The 18,090-nt window shown below is 38.5% G+C and overlaps 1 protein-coding gene across 1 annotated transcript; it reads left to right on the top strand.

The window, feature by feature from the left end:
- Positions 1 to 8,151: 8,151 nt before the first annotated feature.
- On the top strand, positions 8,152 to 11,280 carry LOC116208558 (probably inactive leucine-rich repeat receptor-like protein kinase At5g06940). The gene is made up of 2 exons (XM_031542055.1): positions 8,152 to 10,529; positions 10,711 to 11,280. The coding sequence occupies exons 1-2, from the start codon at positions 8,228 to 8,230 to the stop codon at positions 11,085 to 11,087; spliced, it is 2,679 nt and encodes an 892-aa protein (XP_031397915.1). The 5' UTR covers positions 8,152 to 8,227; the 3' UTR covers positions 11,088 to 11,280.
- The last annotated feature ends 6,810 nt before the right edge of the window (positions 11,281 to 18,090 follow it).

The following is an 18,090-nucleotide window of genomic DNA, read 5'->3' as shown; positions in this document are numbered from 1 at the left end:
GCCCTCTTTCGCGCCGGATTTTTCCGGTCCCACGCGGCTTCCGTACAGCAGATTTTAATGAGTCAATAGTTTACTAATGACCCAGGAACTCATTGGGCCGTGCTCTCTAGAGCTGAGCGAGCACTTCGACCCAAATTCCACTTTACGGGCCTAATTGTGGCCCGTTAAAAGCCCTCGAGCTTCTTTTTTTTTTTTTCCCCTTTTAGGCATAAGGATGCCCTTGGGCAAAATATAAAGACAGGAAATAAAATGACATATAAGTCTCACTGATAAGAATCGAACTCATAATCTCTTAGTCTAAAGCCGATGTGTCACATTGGTGAACTTTTTGGCTACATTTAGTCATGCAAATTGGATATGATTTATGGGAAGGATAAGATAGGAGTTAAAATCCCGAGAATATTCATAATCCTAATTTTGTTTGGTTCATTCCAAAATTTAGGGTTAGGATAAGAAAGGAAAATGACCAATATACTCATAGTTTAATATTTTAAAATAAAAATTAATTTGGAAAATTAGTTTTACATTATATATATACATATACATATTTTTTTAAAAAAAAAAGAACATAGCTTAACAGGAAAGGGGCGGTGGTTGCCTGACTTCGGCCACCGCCGCCCTCAGCAAGGTCGCCAGTCGATGTAGTGGTCTCTTGCCTGGGACGCCACCCCATAGTTGCCTCTCTCTCTTCAAGAGAAAAGGAAGGGACGAATCTGAAGCCACCGGCAACGTCGTTGGTGTAGTGGTGGCCTACTTTGAGTCCTACTGTCCCTCTTCCGGCTTTCCGTTTCCTCAAACATGGGAAGTTCAAAATTTTGAAATGGAGGCAGGGTTAGTTCGGTCTTTTTGCACTATATATTATCCTAATCCACCATAAATCCACCCCTAAGCTGATATTAGATCCTTAATAAATTATAGGGTTTTTCTATCTTATGCCCTCGGGGCATAGGATAAATAATCGTTACTTACCATGACTAAACTATGACTCATTAATACAACAACTATAATTTTTCAATGGCTATAATCGTTACACCTAATCTCTCCTACGAAATTAATCCATAAATGTCTTCTTATCAAATAAATTCATAATATTAAATTCATCCAATTCATTCTCATTAGGAAATCTTGATATCTTTTTTTGGACATTTGGCCGAACATTTTTGTTGGCCAATGACAAATCCCTCTCTCTTTTTTCTTTAACAACATAGTCTGGCTACAGTGACACGGGATGAGCGTGACACCACGTCACAACCGTGTATTGTGTGTGGGCTCGCATACTAGACGGCTCTGATGGCGTGTCACGCTCACCCCGAGTCATCTTAGAAAATTCCTTAGCAAAAAATATAAAAGTTCTCATTTAAAAAATAATGTAAGAGTTGATTTGATGGAGTAAAGGAAGACTAGTAGAACAGAAAAGAGGAGGACAATTGATTTTCTTCCTTTTTGCTTAAGAAAAGAAGGCCAAAGGAAAGCATTGGCAGATCCGAAGCGGAGGAATCATCATCGGGCTTCGGCTCCAGCTGTAGCATAAGCAAACCGTCACCCTCCCAGGGTCGTGGCTATGAAGTCTTCCTGAGCTGCCGACGAGCTGTCATCAGGAATATTTTTAGCAAAATCTCTTGCCAAAATGTTATAAGAAATATTTTTTGCTAAAAAGAAAGAGAGGGATTTGTCACTCACCAACAAAAATATTTGGCCAAATGTCCAGAAAAACCTCAAGATTTTCGAATGAAAATGAGTTGTGTGGATTTAATGGATTGGGTCATTTGGTAAGAAGGGATTACGGATTAATTTGGTAAGAGAGATTAGGGGCATATTAGCCATTGAAAAATTATAGTTGTTAAAAGACGGTGTAGCACAGTAACGCACACCATCGTCTGGTAATTATGAGGTTTCGAATTTAATACTCGGTGAGATTACTCATGTCTTTTTATTAGCTATTATGATTTTTATTTCGTTATACTAAGCCTACGGACCTCTTTTATAATCCAAAAAAATTGTAATTGTTGTATTAATGGGTTATATTTTAGTTATAGTAAGTAATGATAGAGCATAGGATTAGAAAAACCCATAACTATATTCTGACGAAATTAAACCCAGCCTCCATCTTATAGTCACCAAAATGTGGGTTTGGGATGTTATAAATCCTATTCACCCTATATACGGGCGATCAAACGTGGTCTTTAAGTTTTCGTGTACATCTTTAGATATCTTTCTATTTTGTCCTCAAAGACCTCAACATACTCTTTTAGTTATTTTAGTTTCTAAAGTTATGATGTCCAAAAAAAAAAAGTTACTAAAGTTAATAAAAATTATCGATGTTTATCCTTTAGACAATTGCTCTTATCAGTTGAACTATGTCGTCAGCTGTGCATCACATTGGCAACTCACAACTAACCGTGGAAGAACATAACAAATATGTGCATTATGGTGTTGACCATTTATCAGTGCAGCTCAAACCAATGAGTAGAATAGCTACACAAACATTATATCTAATAGAATTCACGTGACAAAATCATAAAATACTTAAAAATTTCTATTTTTGTGATATTTTTAAAAATTAATGGAAATTGGAATTACTTTATGGTTGTGATTTTGTCATGTGAACTCCTTTATATATAAAACTTTCTCTACGCAAGGCCACTTCATTCGGTCGACCTTTAAGCTGAATAAAGGATACCGGAGTCAATGCATAATGTACAATAGATTTCTTATGAATATGGTGAACGAATAATAATTGAGTCCCTTTAGATGGTATTGAATTGAGAAATACAAAAGGCTTTTGGCTTTAGTTTCTCTTTTTTCTACGTGCTAAAAGTTAATCGAAGTTCAGATCTAAGATGTCACGTATATCTTGCATAAGCATGTGAAGATGGTATTGAGTACTAATGCAATTATAAACCGCGGAAACCATCATTCTCTGATCGAAGACACCAAACCATTGAAGTCCTTCAAATTTTATATCTTCTGAAGAGATCATAAACTACATTAGGCTCTCTCTGATTGTTATCCTCCTGGGCCTCCACCTAGCATGATTTCCCTTCGACCAATTGATGAGATGAACATACACATTTCTTGATTGCAATCAAGAAAGGGAGGGGAGGAGAGGAAAAAAGTCTTCCTTTGAGCATGGCAAATTGAACAACCTTGGGCATTGTTTGGCCCCACTTCTCACTGAAAAGCAATGTCCAAGAAGATGAGCATTTTTGTGTGTGTCTAAGTGCATGATTACTCTTCTCATGGCTTTCTTCAATGCAATAAGTGCAGTTTTGATGGAAGAAGAAAAAGGCCAAGCGAATGAAATTCCATGAAACCAACTTTGATCCTCCTCGGGGATTTTTCTTTCTTGGTCACTCAATTTCATCCCATCCCCACCCCACAATTGCCATGCCATGTCTTGTTAGCTTTCTTCTCTGTTCTTTTAGGGTTCATATCAAAGACAAAAGCACATTTTGTCTTGGTGGGATTTGGGAATTCCCTCTTCCTAGGGAATATTACCCAACAATTTTGCACAAATACCCATATGCCCTTTCTAAATTACATACCAAGCATGCTTTTAACCTCTCCAAGGGAAAAAGGTGCAATTAGTTCATGCGGAAAAAATTGATGGGTCGTGCCTTGTCTTTAGTTCTCCAATTTCATGCCTTTGGATTCTCTCGGTTTGTGCTATTCACAGAGTTGACTCGGGTGAGAATAGTATTATGTCGAGCCAGTGTTAGTACTACTAGACTTTTTGATAAAGGAGAAATTGGGGCATTAATAATAACAGAGACACTGTTGGTTTAGTATAATAAGACATTAAAGGACAAGGGGTTTTGACCCCCATTAGGGACAACTTGAATAGTATTTCCAAGCTGTGTTTGACATTGGCAAAACCCAACCGGAATATTTCTTGATCTGTTGACCAACTCTGCGTGTCAGGATGGTTTGGTGATGGAAAAAATGATCGAATACTATTCATGCATGCAAGGACTGATCCAAGATTTATACGTAGAGGGACGAGATCCTTGAAGGGATGAACAATAAGATAGATTTATTGAGTTAAAGGGGTAAATATAAGACATTTTCTTAAAATTTCAAAAAATGTATGTAAATTTTCTTATGGTGTGGGAATTCTAGGGGCAGGTGATTGTCACCCCTAAGCCCACTCAGTTTATCCCTGCATGCATGTCTAATTGAACTGGCTTTTGGCTATACATATATACACTGTTTTACTACTACTACTACTACTACTACTTCTTCTTCTTATTATTATTATTATTATTGTTGTTGTTGTTGTTGTTGAATGCTTAATTTTGCAAATTTAGTTTTATCAAATCGTGTTCTTAGTAACAATAATTCATTTTTCCTTTTTCTTTTATTATTTGGAAGAAAAGAGGACCATTATGGAACAGTAAAAAGAGAAAAGACAGAGGATTTATCACCTAATTAATTTTCTTAAAAAGAAATTTCTTACAGGTTGGCTTGGATCATCAATAGATTCTTGGCAGAACCGCTGCAATAATTGCTGTCCTTTGCTTTAATACATTTACGGCCCCAAGTCAAAACTGCTTTCACAAAGTCAATTTCAGAAACTTCAGAGAGACACAGAAAATTTAACCTTTTCTTTTTCTCCTTCTATTCTTTTTACCAAGAAAAAACAGGACAGCTTCAATTTTAACAACCTCCAGCAAAATATATAAATAAATCTGTAACAAAATTTTCACTATTTTCATCGAGAAATCCCTTTTAAGGATCGGTATTAGTATCTGTTATGGCACATCATGCTAAAAAAACATTGATATGATGGTCATAAAAAATGAGGACCGATTCCTTAAAGACACGCACATAATTTATTTTCAGCTACTTATTTATTTTTAGCGTTCAGTTACTTCTTTATATCAATGTACAAGTCATACCGAATGAATGGTTTTCCCAGTTTATTGCCTCATTGTGAATCATTATAATGTATTTAATTTGTTTTTCTAACTAAATATATCATGTTTCCAGGAAAAAAAAAACTAAATATATCATGTAGGGGGGTGCATTGAAATACGTCCAGAATGTTAGCACGTGCGAAGTGGACTGTTGTCTTTATCTGCTCGGACTTGCATTCACGGGTTGGCTCTTAAAAGTCCCTTTCCAAGCTCCTGTATTCGGCCATTTATTCCCTGCTGGTAATTTATACTATTATTATAATAATAATAACATGAAATAACAATAACAATGACAAAATGAAGAAAAATATATAATTGATAAAATAAAACAAGAAATAGGTTTTTTTTATGGTGGACGAATTAGATTATTATATACTTGGGGAATGATGCTTTCGAGGGTCAAAATGTTGGGCCATAGGCTGAATTAAGCCTGCTGGTCCAAATATTTTTTTTAAAAAAAGAATGACAATTACATTTGTTAGTTATTTATGAAGTCAACAACCCAAAGTAATATATAGCAAGCACTTTTTTTAGATGTTTGTAAAAACAAAAGATAAAACAAGATTGCAATGTTCTTTTGTATTTATTTGAGTCATGTTTAGGTTCTATATGTACATCATTTTAGTCTATTCACATGTTCTGTTTTCAAGTGATTTATACTATAATAACTAAACAATTAATAAAACACTGACCTCACATAAATATAGGTAGCAATCAACATATTCATGAAAAAAAAAAGCAATCAACATATATAAATGGATCAAGAAGTCGGTCTCAATTAATATAGATAGGCAGGAGATACGATTATAATAATACTTCTCACAAGCCATCATATACTATACTGTTAATTAACGAGCTTTGTTTCTTCCTTGTATAGAATCAACATAACATGTCTTCATATAGTGGACAATTTTCTAATTTCCTGGCTTAGTTAAGTAAAAGGATCGCATATTTGCAGTTAGTTTCAAATCTATCCCAACGTTTAGATTGATGAGAAAGTAAATCTATGCATGCTTTGTTAGTCTCTACTCATCAGATTATTAATTTTCTATCATATTTTATCTTTTTTTTCTCGGCATTCCGGTAACTCAAAACTATAAAAATCTAATGAAAATATGAAAATTATTATTATTTTAAATTTTTTTGATTAAATAATTCACTAGCGTATCCAATAAAGGTAGCTTCCCGAATGATCACCTTGTCCGATTGAATTTATTGCAAGGTCTCTAGAGACTTTTATAACCTCAATAGTGATCATGAATTGACCATGAAAGAAACCGGGAGTGTCAGGTTGAAACACTCGAACCTTTGAAAGATTTGAATTATGGGAGTTTTTACCTCATATATCCTATGATTTCACATTTCTTTCAAATCTATCGTGTGCTTTTAAAATTGATCTAAAATTTCCCATGATTTATATATTTTTTTAAATATATACCGGTATTATATTTTCCGTCAATGAAACGTAAGTAGACCACAAAACTATCCTATGATTTTAATTTTTTTCTCAAATCTATCCCGAGTAAAAGGGCCACGGTAGTGAGTCCGTTAAATATTGACGGATATATAATGACATGATAAATTTGGAAAAAAAAGTAAACCATGTGATATTTTTGATCATTTCAAAAGCATATGATAAATTTGAAAAACATGTGAAACTATAAGATATATGAGGTAATTTGTCCAAATAAATATAACAGTCAAGAAAAGATGAAGAAAAACATTGCCAACAGTGTCCCATTTTAGCAAACATTTAGAGTGATAAATCTTTTTTGGCTACAATTAAAACGTTCTAAAAGATTTGAAATTGACTTCAAAAGTTGGATTTTTTTGTGTAATTAACTCTTTTTTCTTTTAGGATAAGTATGGATATATAGCACGAATTTCTCTCTGCAAGAATTTATCTTCATCCCGTGTAAAACAAGAGATATATATTCATCGATCCATTGACTATAGACAATTTCAACTTTTTTTTCCTAGGATTCTATTTTATCTTACCAGCTACAATGAAGAAGAGTACTGAAGAAAACTTTGCAACACAACAGCTATGTAATAGACAATATAAAGCAATTAATAATCATGCATGGCATGAGATGGGCATGCAAATTTTTTACCTTTTAGTAGGTAGAGGAGAAAAGGTGGAGCTCATCATGTATGCTGGGATTTGCTCACATCATCATTGAACCTACGTAAAAACGCCATGCAGTAAAAGGATCAGTTACGCTCTAAGCACCTCCAACATCACTCATTCAACATGGATTTTTACACCTCATGCTTTTTTTTTACTCTTATTGTAATTTCTAATAACATTCACAGCCAAAAATCCTTTGCTTTTGAGTTATTCTTTCCCCCTGCCATATTTTGGGATATATATATATATATATATATATATTCAAAATTTCATTTGTAAAGAAAATTCTTTAAAGTTTCAAACGGGCATGCATTTGATGTTCAATTTAATATGTCTCCATCTACTACTACTGCATGCCTCTGCAAAATTACCTCTCATGTGCTACGTAAAAAGCATTTGGAAAATCCTTTGCTTCCACCGCAAACGCAACACTCATAAGCAAAATGATTCACTTTTTACCCCTTTTTGTGAATGTAATTCAATTTTCCTCTGGTGGACAGAAGGCAGTGTAATTTCCTTTTTATGGTAATATTCGACTCCATTGAATTGTACACGATTTGACTTTTCTTGAGTTATTTTTGTACACTTGCCTTGTGATTCCACTAGTTTTTTTTTTAAATAGAACACGAGTTGTTCGCGGCTTATATATTAACTGAAATTTATTCATATTTGGGCATTAACCTAGTTCTCAATAATGAAATATTTTTAGTGAATTTCGATTTCACTGCAGATAAAATATACGCATGCAGAACTAGATTTGTAAATTATGCTGCATGTCAAGGACATTTCATTTCTTTTTCTTAACCTCAATTACATGCAATAAATTTCTGCTTTTTTTAAGAGAAAAAATAGATATTTTTATCTTTTCACAGTTTTTTCTCACTCAAAATAAACAAATAGTTTGTCCTTTCATACAGGAAATTACATTAAGAAAAACAAAAAAAAAAAAGAAGGCTGGATTTGAGGGAAAAAAAAAAAGTTACTCCTAGCTAGATAAAGTTATTTGACTTATTTATGCAATTTTTGTTTTCTTTAGCAATGTCCTTGTCTTGTCACTGTTCCTTGAGAAAGATCAAACTCAACCCCCTCTATTTCTCCGGGACTCGTATCACTTCACTTCACTTCACTTCTCCTCCTTTTTCGAGCAAAGAAGCTCGAGCTTCCTCCTCCTCCTCCTCCAATGGCTTCTACCTGCACATTCCCATTGTTCCTCTCTGTAACCCTGCAACTGATCATCATTACCTTGGCCTCCACCTCCTCCTCCGAAGCTGACATTCTCCTCTCCTTCAGGGCCTCCGTTGAGGACCCCAGCCGCTCCCTCTCCACCTGGTCCAGCTCCAACTCCTCCTCCTCCCACTGCAGCTGGGCCGGCGTCGCCTGCTCCCTCATCCCTTCCACTTCCCGTCTCTCCGTCACCTCCATCGACCTCCAAAGCTTCAACCTTTCCGGAGAAATCTCACCCTCCATCTGCGAGCTCCAGAGCCTCACCGAACTCAACCTCGCCGGCAACCTCTTCAAGCAGCCCATTCCTCTGCACCTGTCCGAATGCAGCTCTCTTCAGGTCCTGAACCTCAGCAACAACCTCATCTGGGGCCCGATCCCCGAGCAGGTCTCTGGGTTCCGCTCCCTCAGGGTTCTTGATTTGAGCAGGAATGGAGTCGAGGGCAAAATCCCAGAAAGCATAGGACTGTTGAGGACCCTTCAAGTCCTCAACTTGGGTGGCAACTTGCTCTCCGGTACCGTCCCTTCCTCTGCTTTCGGGAACCTCACTGAGCTCACCGTGCTCGACTTGTCTTTGAACCCATTCCTGACGAGCGAGATCCCCTCCGAGATATGGAGCCTCAAGAACCTCGAGAAGATCTTCCTACAAAGCTGTGGCTTTTATGGTGTAATTCCTGATTCCATTGTCGGGTTGCAGAAACTAACCACTCTTGACCTGTCTGAGAACAACTTGACCGGTAAGCTTCCCACGCTTGCTTCCCTCAAGAACTTGGCCTCCTTCGATGTTTCACAGAACAGGCTCAGTGGGGCTTTCCCGGATGGGGTTTGTGCTGGAAATGGTCTCATAAGCCTCAGCCTCCACACCAACTTCTTCAATGGCTCGCTGCTCGACGCCATCGGAGGGTGCCGAAGCCTTGAGAGGTTCCAAGTTCAGAACAATGAGTTCCATGGCGACTTTCCCAGTGGGCTCTGGTCCTTGCCCAAGATCAAGATCATCCGAGCCGAAAACAACCAGTTCTCGGGGGAGATACCCGACTTGATATCTACGGCTTCTCAGTTGGAGCAGGTTCAGATTGATAACAACAGCTTCACCGGCAAGATCCCTCAGGGTCTCGGCCTAGTCAAGAGCCTTTACCGATTCTCCGCCTCCATGAACCGTCTTCTTGGAGAAATCCCCCCCAACTTCTGTGATTCCCCTGTCATGAGCATCCTAAATCTATCGCATAATGCACTCTCCGGTGAGATCCCGGAATTGAAGAAGTGCCGGAAACTAGTCTCCTTGTCGTTGGCCGACAACAGTCTGTCTGCAGGAATACCGGAATCTCTAGCCGATCTTCCGGTGTTAACTTACCTCGATCTATCAGCTAACAAACTAAGCGGACCGATCCCACAGGAGCTTCAGAATCTGAAGCTCGCCCTCTTCAATGTGTCATTCAACCAGCTCTCCGGCCGAGTTCCAGCGCTCCTAATCTCGGGCCTTCCAGCTTCCTTCCTCGAGGGAAATCCTGGGCTTTGTGGCCCGGGATTACCCAACTCGTGCTCTGATTTCGGGCCCAGGAGACACCGGGATGGTGGTCTAACGACTTTAGCTTGTGCTCTTATCTCTATAGCCTTTGGCATCGGTCTTCTGATATTCGCTGCTGGTTTCTTGGTTTATCGTAAATCTTCCAAGCAAAAAGCGGAAAAGGTTTGGCACTCGGTGTTCTTCTACCCTCTACGGATCACCGAGCAGGACCTGATCGCGGGAATGAATGAAAAAAGTGCTGTTCGAACTTGCGGGGTGTTTGGGAGAGTGTACATTCTAAGTCTACCAAGTGGCGAGCTCGTGGCAGTGAAGATATTGGTGAATTTCCGGAACCAATCTCCGAAGACTCTGAAGTCTGATATCAAGACACTAGCTAAAATAAGGCACAAGAGCATCGCGAAGATCCTCGGCTTCTGCCACTCCGATGACACGATCTTCATGATCTATGAATACTTACCGGGTGGAAGCTTGGGGGACTTGATTGGTGGGCCTGATTTTGAGTTACGATGGAGCGTCAGATTGAGGATCGCAATTGGTGTTGCTCAGGGATTAGCTTACCTGCACAAGGATTATGTGCCACACTTAATTCACCGAGACATCAAGTCAAATAATATCCTTCTTGACTCAGACTGCGTGCCGAAGCTCACAGATTTCGCCCTCGACCGTATTGTGGGAGAAGCTGCATTTCAGACAACCGTGGCCTCGGAATCTGCATCATCCTGTTACAATGCACCAGGTATGGCGACGGGTTCCATTTCTCCGGCTTCTTTGTTTTTCTCATTTTGATTAAATCGTAAACATAACGAGCCAAGAACGTAAAATTTTCCAACGAAAAAATGGAAAATTTCTCATGAAGTCCCTGTTTTACAGCGTGAAAGATTGGTGTTTTAACTGCTCATTTTGTTGCTCGACTGCAGAGAGTGGATACAGTAAGAGGGCTACTGAGCAAATGGACGTGTACAGCTTCGGGGTCGTGTTACTTGAACTGGTAACCGGCCGTAAAGCTGAAGAAGAAGATTCTGCTGATTCCCTTGATATAGTGAAGTGGGTCCGAAGGAAGATCAACATAACCAATGGAGCATTCACAATTCTCGACTCTAGAGTATCGGGTGGCTCAGAGCGAGTGATGCTTGGAGCTCTTGACATTGCACTCCGCTGCACGTCCGTGATGCCGGAGAAACGACCCTCGATGCCTGAAGTCGTGAAGGCCCTCCAGTCCCTTTGTTCCGGCAACAGCCCTCAGCCACTAAGCTTAGCCTTGTCTTCATCAGAAGGGCATCAACTTCCAGTCTGAACACAGGATTATTCAGTTTTTGTGTTCTCATTTTTTTCACTTGAAGCTTTCTTTGTAAAAAAGAAAAGTTTAAGATCGAATCCTGGTTTAGGTTTCGGGTTCTCGATAATTCGTAAAGAATCTAGTGTGAAAGAGAAAATGGTGAGAGGTTCGTTTAAATTGATCCTAAAGATTTCCAGCATAATTAAGCTCCTGTTCTAGCTTAGTTGGAATATTTTGCGACCTGCAAGACCACACATGTTGCGGTTTATGAAGGATATCGAAACGCTCCCGAGTCGAACCAGAAGCTCGATCCTGCTGCCCGAGATAACTTTGCAAAAAATCAAGAGCAATCTTGTGCAGATAATTTCACCGGAAATTTCCTAGTCCGGGGTGTTGATGCAGATGCAGATACACGGATTTTTTGGTCAGTGATGATCTGGCAGGCCCATTGGGCTCCTCAGTGGGCCGACATCTCGTGCAACACCCAACTGGGCCTTTGAATTTGCGGGCTTGGAATTTGTCTTCTGTTTTCGAAATGATTCGGTTACGACAGTGAAAGAAAGAAAGAAAGAACATAGTGTCAAGGATTACAAGTTCGGTTTATTCTCAAGGCGCGTTTGGTTCGAGTATTGTTAGATAACATGGAATGTGAAGATTGGAGGAAAGTTTAACTATGAAATTTCTCTTCCTAGGTTATAAGTTAAAATGTGAGGTCGTTGTGTTTGGTAAAATATATTGGATTACGGGGAACATTGGTGATAATATAATATATGATTTATTTTTTTAGAGATGATTATGGGTCTCACGATAGTAATCTCCATTGTAATTTAATCATTCCATCTGCTTTGAATGTAAACTGTAAAGTTCTAACTCGAGCAAATGATTACAATGGTTAACTTTTACAATCTCTATAAACAAACGCCGTAAAATACTATATAAAGTTCAAACTCTCCCTGGGTTGATGGAATGGGTTAACAATGAAGCCACGTGATCTACACCTTGCACGTTCACTGTCCCGACTCGAACCTTCGTCGGTAGCAAAGTAATCCTGGTTTTGTGCTAATTCCCCTCCAAAAATTTACAGTAATCGATCGACGTAAATTCCAAAAAATTACAGCATGCATATTGGGCTTCCATCTCTGACCAGCCTAGCGGAGATCTGAGGTCGATCCGCTCGAGTCCAGTCTTGAGCCTTCAGTTGCGGTCCAGATCTGACTGGTTTGGGCTCGATGTGGCTGTTTTTTTGGCGATTTCTTTGTAGATCCGGTCAAATCCGAGCGAGTTCCTTCATCATCGCCACCTAGAACTAAGAGGAGCATGGGATTGGAGTGGGTGCCAGAAAGGATTGCGTCCTACCGTGCAGGTCTTTGTCCTAGGTGCCGGTCGGTGGATCTCGGGCTTCGGGCTGGTGCAGGGGTTGTGGTTGGTCTCCGGGGCTCATCGGGTTGTTGGGCCCATTGGCTTGTGGTTCGAATAATACTGTTCTGGGCTCGTACGGCAATAGACCCATAAGGCACAGGATGTAAGTTCGGATCGAGACTCCGGCATCGGCAAGTGTGGTCTATAGGCCATAGTAAAAGCTCTCCCTTTGTCGGGTTACAATGTCTCAGTGTCCGCAACCCACATTTTATAACTGTGTATGTGTCAGTAGGTTTTTTGTCATACGATCGAACGGATTCTTACGCCGTGTATACTTTTTTCTGTGTTTTATGTTGGTGGGGCTATCTATGAATTCGATGTCTTCTTATGTAAATCTGTTACTAATGAAATGAAATGAACCGAACCTTTCATTAAAAAAAAGAAAAGAAAAAGTTCATGCATGGAAGTGTCGGTGGACAATTGCAGAAGAAACAAAAGGGCAGCTATGGCTCTATTTGCACGAATGATTTCGTCCATTATTGCAAGTTGACTCGCACAGTGAGAGGTGGACATGCCGTAAGGTGGGGCACCCGACATCATTTCTGACGTGGAAAGATGGAATGGCTCCTTGCAATTTGATATTATAGACCGGAAAATGACTCGGGCAAAATCGGAGTTACGGAAATATGATCTACCAGTGTTTCAATCTCAACTGGTTTTTTGATTTAATGGGGAATTTTCTTTGTAGGATCTTCCGTGTCACAGTTTCTTCTAGAACGTATAATGGATCTTTGCGAGTTTGAGTTCTTGAATGGCTAGAGACATGATCCAAGGATGCGGAATAAGAGGTCTTGCGTTCGATTCTCGTCTTTCTGTCCCTTTATTATCTCTTCATCTCCGCTTCTATGTCAATAACCTAGTTAGTAATCTAATCTAAAATAGAAAAAAAAAAAATTTCTTGAGAAACATTAATCCGGTCGTCCTAATTGGGCCCTTTGTGGCCCGTATGATTAATTATTGGGCCTCCAATTCGTGGGCCTGGAATTTTCTCTATGTACAGCTGTGATATCTAGAGATCAATGAAAATCACGAATGTGCGTGACAGTAAGAACCAAACAAGAAGTAAACGAGCTTGAAATCACATCTTCATGAAACGTGAAAAAATACTTTTTGCTGAAGTCGTGCTATTTGTAGTCACCGCTCATTTGTCACCCTCGGCCTTGGATATTTGATGAGTGCCAAAATGCCCCTGCATTGTCACCAAAACTACACCAAGAGGTCCTTAGTCGACGAGTTTTAATGCGCATGAGGGGGGTCGGTGAACAATGCAGAAGAAACAAAAGGCAGCTTTGGCTCTATATTAACAAAAAACTGACCTCGTTCTTTACGAAGTTGACTAACTGAGACTGAGGTTGACAGGGGTGGCAGTGGGGCCGGGGGCAGTGAAGTGGGACCCCTCGTTGCTTATCTCGATGACGTGGAGATAGGTTATTACAGGCTGGATAAGCAGACTGAAATTAAGCGTACAGGAAAGCATGAAGTGCCAGTCGTCTGATCGTAGCATGTAAGAATTGAATCATATGATATGACAACGATCTCGATTGAACGCGCCATCGTAAGGAGAGGGCCCCGGGACCACGTGAAGTACCCCGCAGGCAATGATAGCCTCGCAATACAAAAAAAAGGGTTGACAACCAAAATGACCACTTGTAGACAGGTCACCTGGAGAAGACATTGGGTGAGTGCATGTTACTCATTTACTTCGCTGAGTAATAACCAATTAGAATGTTAGATGATGAGAAACTGATTTCATAATAGTTTTACATATTCTCAATTTTAGACTTGATTGGAAGTTATTCATTTATAGTAGATGAGTAATACTGATTGAATATTTTTTTTTCAAGACTCGATGCAGAGATAGAGCGAGAGGGGAATAAACGGGCATCCGGGTTGGACCATTGACCCGATAATCGGAATACCTGTGTGGGAGCTCTGAATTTTAGACAGAGACAGTCAGAGAGACAGCAACAGGTGAAGGTCAGAGGACGAATTGCAGAAGGTTGGACTTCTCAAGTGGGACCAGCTCCAGTAGATCCGGTTGGTGATTGATCAATCAATTCTGCTTCTGCAATTTCCAATATTTGGTTATTTTTTTCTTGATATTCTTCCTCATAAATGGGACATGTTTGCTTTGTTGAGTCGATTTCCTGAAGGTTTTGGTCTCTCGAGCCGCCGATCGCAATTGATTACTTCTGTGGATTTGGTCGGATATAGAGTGTTTCTCTACATATATACAACATTGAGGTTGCATGCATGTAGATTTTAGGAAGGTGGTAATCAATCTCGTTGGGTTGGTAATAGACTTATTTTCTCATGGTTATTGAGATCGCTTTCCGGTGAGCACATTTGTATAGTTTAGATAAATTTGATATGCCCAAACATGCATGTTTGAACTTGTCATGTCTTTAGCTAGTATTTATTTTTGTTATTTTACTGGCTCCTTGTCTCATGTTTGAGTAATACATGTCTTTGAAGGCTCAGGTATTATGTAAAATCTTTGGGGAAAAAGAAGAAGAGAGTACTTAATCAAAACCTCTATATATAGAGTTCGTTATTATAAGGACGGTAGATGACCGTTAATTAGTTAATATAACAATAACAAATAAAAAGCGTATCTAGCCGATCATATATATCTTAGCCCTCCATTTTATAAGAGAATAGATGACAAAAATGGATGACAATAATTTAATGAACATTATCTTGATTGTTAATGAAGTCCTTTCAAGCCTGTTGATGCTTTTATATTGTAGCGTATATGAAGACGATCGACACATTTGCTCATGGGTGTAATCGACTAGCTAGACATCATAGACCATTGAAATACCACCCCTAGCATATTCAACCATTAATAATATCTTATAAGTTGTAATCATGTCAAAAATTGTCATGCATATGTATAAGAATGACACAATCATCTTTTGCAACGACTGCCTACTATGTACAAGTGTCTCTCTTTATTAACGAATGAGGGTTTTGTGCATTATGATTTCTTCAGAAGCATGTACGTGTATAAATATGGGGCACAATCTGTTGGAGAAATCTGCACGTTTGGAGCCATCTTACAATCTGCACATGGAGATACACAACTAACTGAAAATACTTTTACCATCAATGGGCCATTTTGGCACATATATATCGATTTTATAGTGCGCAAAATGCGGTTACAAAAATGTATACATGTCAGCAAACACTATCCTGTTGCATTTGATTAGTAGTTTATCTAGTCCACCCAAAAACTAGATATATTTCTAAAATTATTATTATTATGAAGATATTACGAAAACCATGTAAAATTTGATTAATGAACAGAGTAAAACCTCAAATGGAATTTCTGAAAAAATAAATATAGATATGCATATGTATCTTTTTGGTGATAAGGAAAAAAATATTTGGCATGTTGTTAAAGTGAAAGTCTTTCATCATTAATTGCTTTCTAATTACTCTAATATGTGCAAAGCTGTCGCATTATTAATTACTATTTAGCAGCTCTCAGTTGCCAAATTCTACAGTCATTATTGGTAATACATGCAATTCTAACCATTCCAGGAATATGAGCCTTTACAGAGAAGAAGGACAGACAATTAAGAAGCATGCATGGTAAATCTTTTTAATCCTTCATTTCGATGTGTATGTATGTATCCTTACAATTTGTTAATAACAATCTTCTCGTTAGAACAGGAGGTTTAAGTCTTTAGGTCGGTCTGTGCACAAGCCCAAAAATTCGAGCCAACCAGCATCAAACCAGAACCAAGCTCCCTCACCATCAATCTTAGAGAACAATAATTCACAGCTTGGATCATCTTCAGCGGGACTTCGATGTTCCCCTAGATTCCACAGCAATTGCAGCCAAGAAATCACACAACCTTCGATGTCTACAATCCTGAAAAGTCGAGCTAATAAACTTTCGAAAGCAGCGGGCGGCTCTAGCAACAACACCGCCACGATGGAGTTAAACAGTTCACTTGAGCATGCAGTGATCACAGAACAAAATCCTAAGGAAACAACCACTAGGTTCAACTATAAAATTTCTCCCCATGATTAATAATTCTTCTGCTTACGAACGATTGAATATATAAGTGTTTCATTAATATTTCTTCTGCTTGCGTACGATCGATTACATGAGTGTTTCATTAATTAAACGATTATGTGTTATTTCTCGACAGAAATGATATTGTCCCAAATGAAGGAACCCAAGTTAATAATGGTGAAGATGATGATCTTGCGCAAAGCAGTGGAAGCAGGAATAACCGCAAAAGATCACAAAGTTCTCTCGACAGGGACATAGCTTACCGGGGAGTAAGCAGGTTGATCTTCTTGTTAACTCACTACGCATATCAAACTTTGTTTTTCCCCCTAGACAATGACATAATGGAATATATTAACTTCTCGTGATAGAGATAACTACTAAAATAATAAATAAATCAATGGATCGTGCAGGTATTCATCAGGACAATATCAAGCGTATGTGTGGGATAAATCTAATCCGAATGGAAAAGCGAAGACAGGTAATTCTGTCGAACTAGATCTGATTGCAATCATATTATAACCGGTTTTCAGTGTCATGTTTTCCATGTTTCTAACCATGTTTTGCCTTTGTAATCTGCATGGGACATCGAGTTGCAGTTTATCTTGGTAAGTTGTTGAGCATGTTAATTTGTCTACCTAGTATAACTAGGTTTATGTTGCCTTACATAACATAGCCTTTCCATTTTTACAAGATTTCTTTCGATAATATCGAGAAGATTTCTCCTTTTTTTTAATTTCTTTATTTCTTTTTTTCCTGTGGGTAAAGCTAAAAAACTGTGGTTATAGGTGGATATGATACCGAAGAAGAGGCGGCTAGGGCTTACGATTTGGGGGCTCTTAAATTATGGGGTCCGTCCACTCCCACTAATTTCCCGGTAGATATTTTACTTTCATAAATGCTTTAATTATTATTAAAATCTATTAGGATAAAAATCAATTTAACATTTATTAAATAATATCTTCCTTTCTTGGTAGAGATTAATCAGTGATGTCACCAATATTTGCCTTCAAATTGTGCAGCTTCCTGACTATGAGAAGGAATTGGAGGAGATGAGTGACTTTTCAAAATCCGAATATATCCTCACCATTAAAAGGTGAGTACGTTTGGTAGACTCATAAATCAATGGTTCACAAAATAAATTTTGACAATGTGATATGTCTATAATCTGAAATTTGATCGTTGAAATCTAAGAAGTGATCACCAATGGCATAAAATATCTGTTAATGGTATATACTAATGCAAGGCCAGAAAATAAACGAGAAAATCGAATGTCTGATCAATCAATTTTCGTATGAAGTTTTTGACAAAAACTTTTTGCATGGCTTGTACAAATAGGTTCCTGAAGTTCTTAATGTATGCTATCTATGATGAAATATCTGAAAACAGACATGTTCAAAACTTACCTTCAGGATGAGCAAAGGCTTCGCAAAGTTTACCTCCAAATTCCGAGGAGTTACCAGGTATATTAATTTAGACACAACACCCATAATATATACGTCTATATATGAAATATGCGTGGGCATAATTATCCGTGTGCGACATATATCCATAACCAAAGTTTTCAAATTGCAGGAG

The sequence above is a fragment of the Punica granatum genome, chromosome 5, assembly GCF_007655135.1.
Source record: "Punica granatum isolate Tunisia-2019 chromosome 5, ASM765513v2, whole genome shotgun sequence".
NCBI classification, from domain to species: Eukaryota; Viridiplantae; Streptophyta; class Magnoliopsida; order Myrtales; family Lythraceae; genus Punica; species Punica granatum.
Note: the sequence above shows the minus strand (reverse complement) of the source record. Positions and strands in the feature narration are given on the sequence as shown.

Bases quoted from the DNA above. Each gene is read 5' to 3' on its own strand.
- LOC116208558 (XM_031542055.1), top strand. From the start codon at position 8,228: ATGGCTTCTACCTGCACATTCCCATTGTTCCTCTCTGTAACCCTGCAA. The intron at 10,530-10,710 runs GTATGGCGACGG...GCTCGACTGCAG, and splicing joins ATCCTGTTACAATGCACCAG to AGAGTGGATACAGTAAGAGG.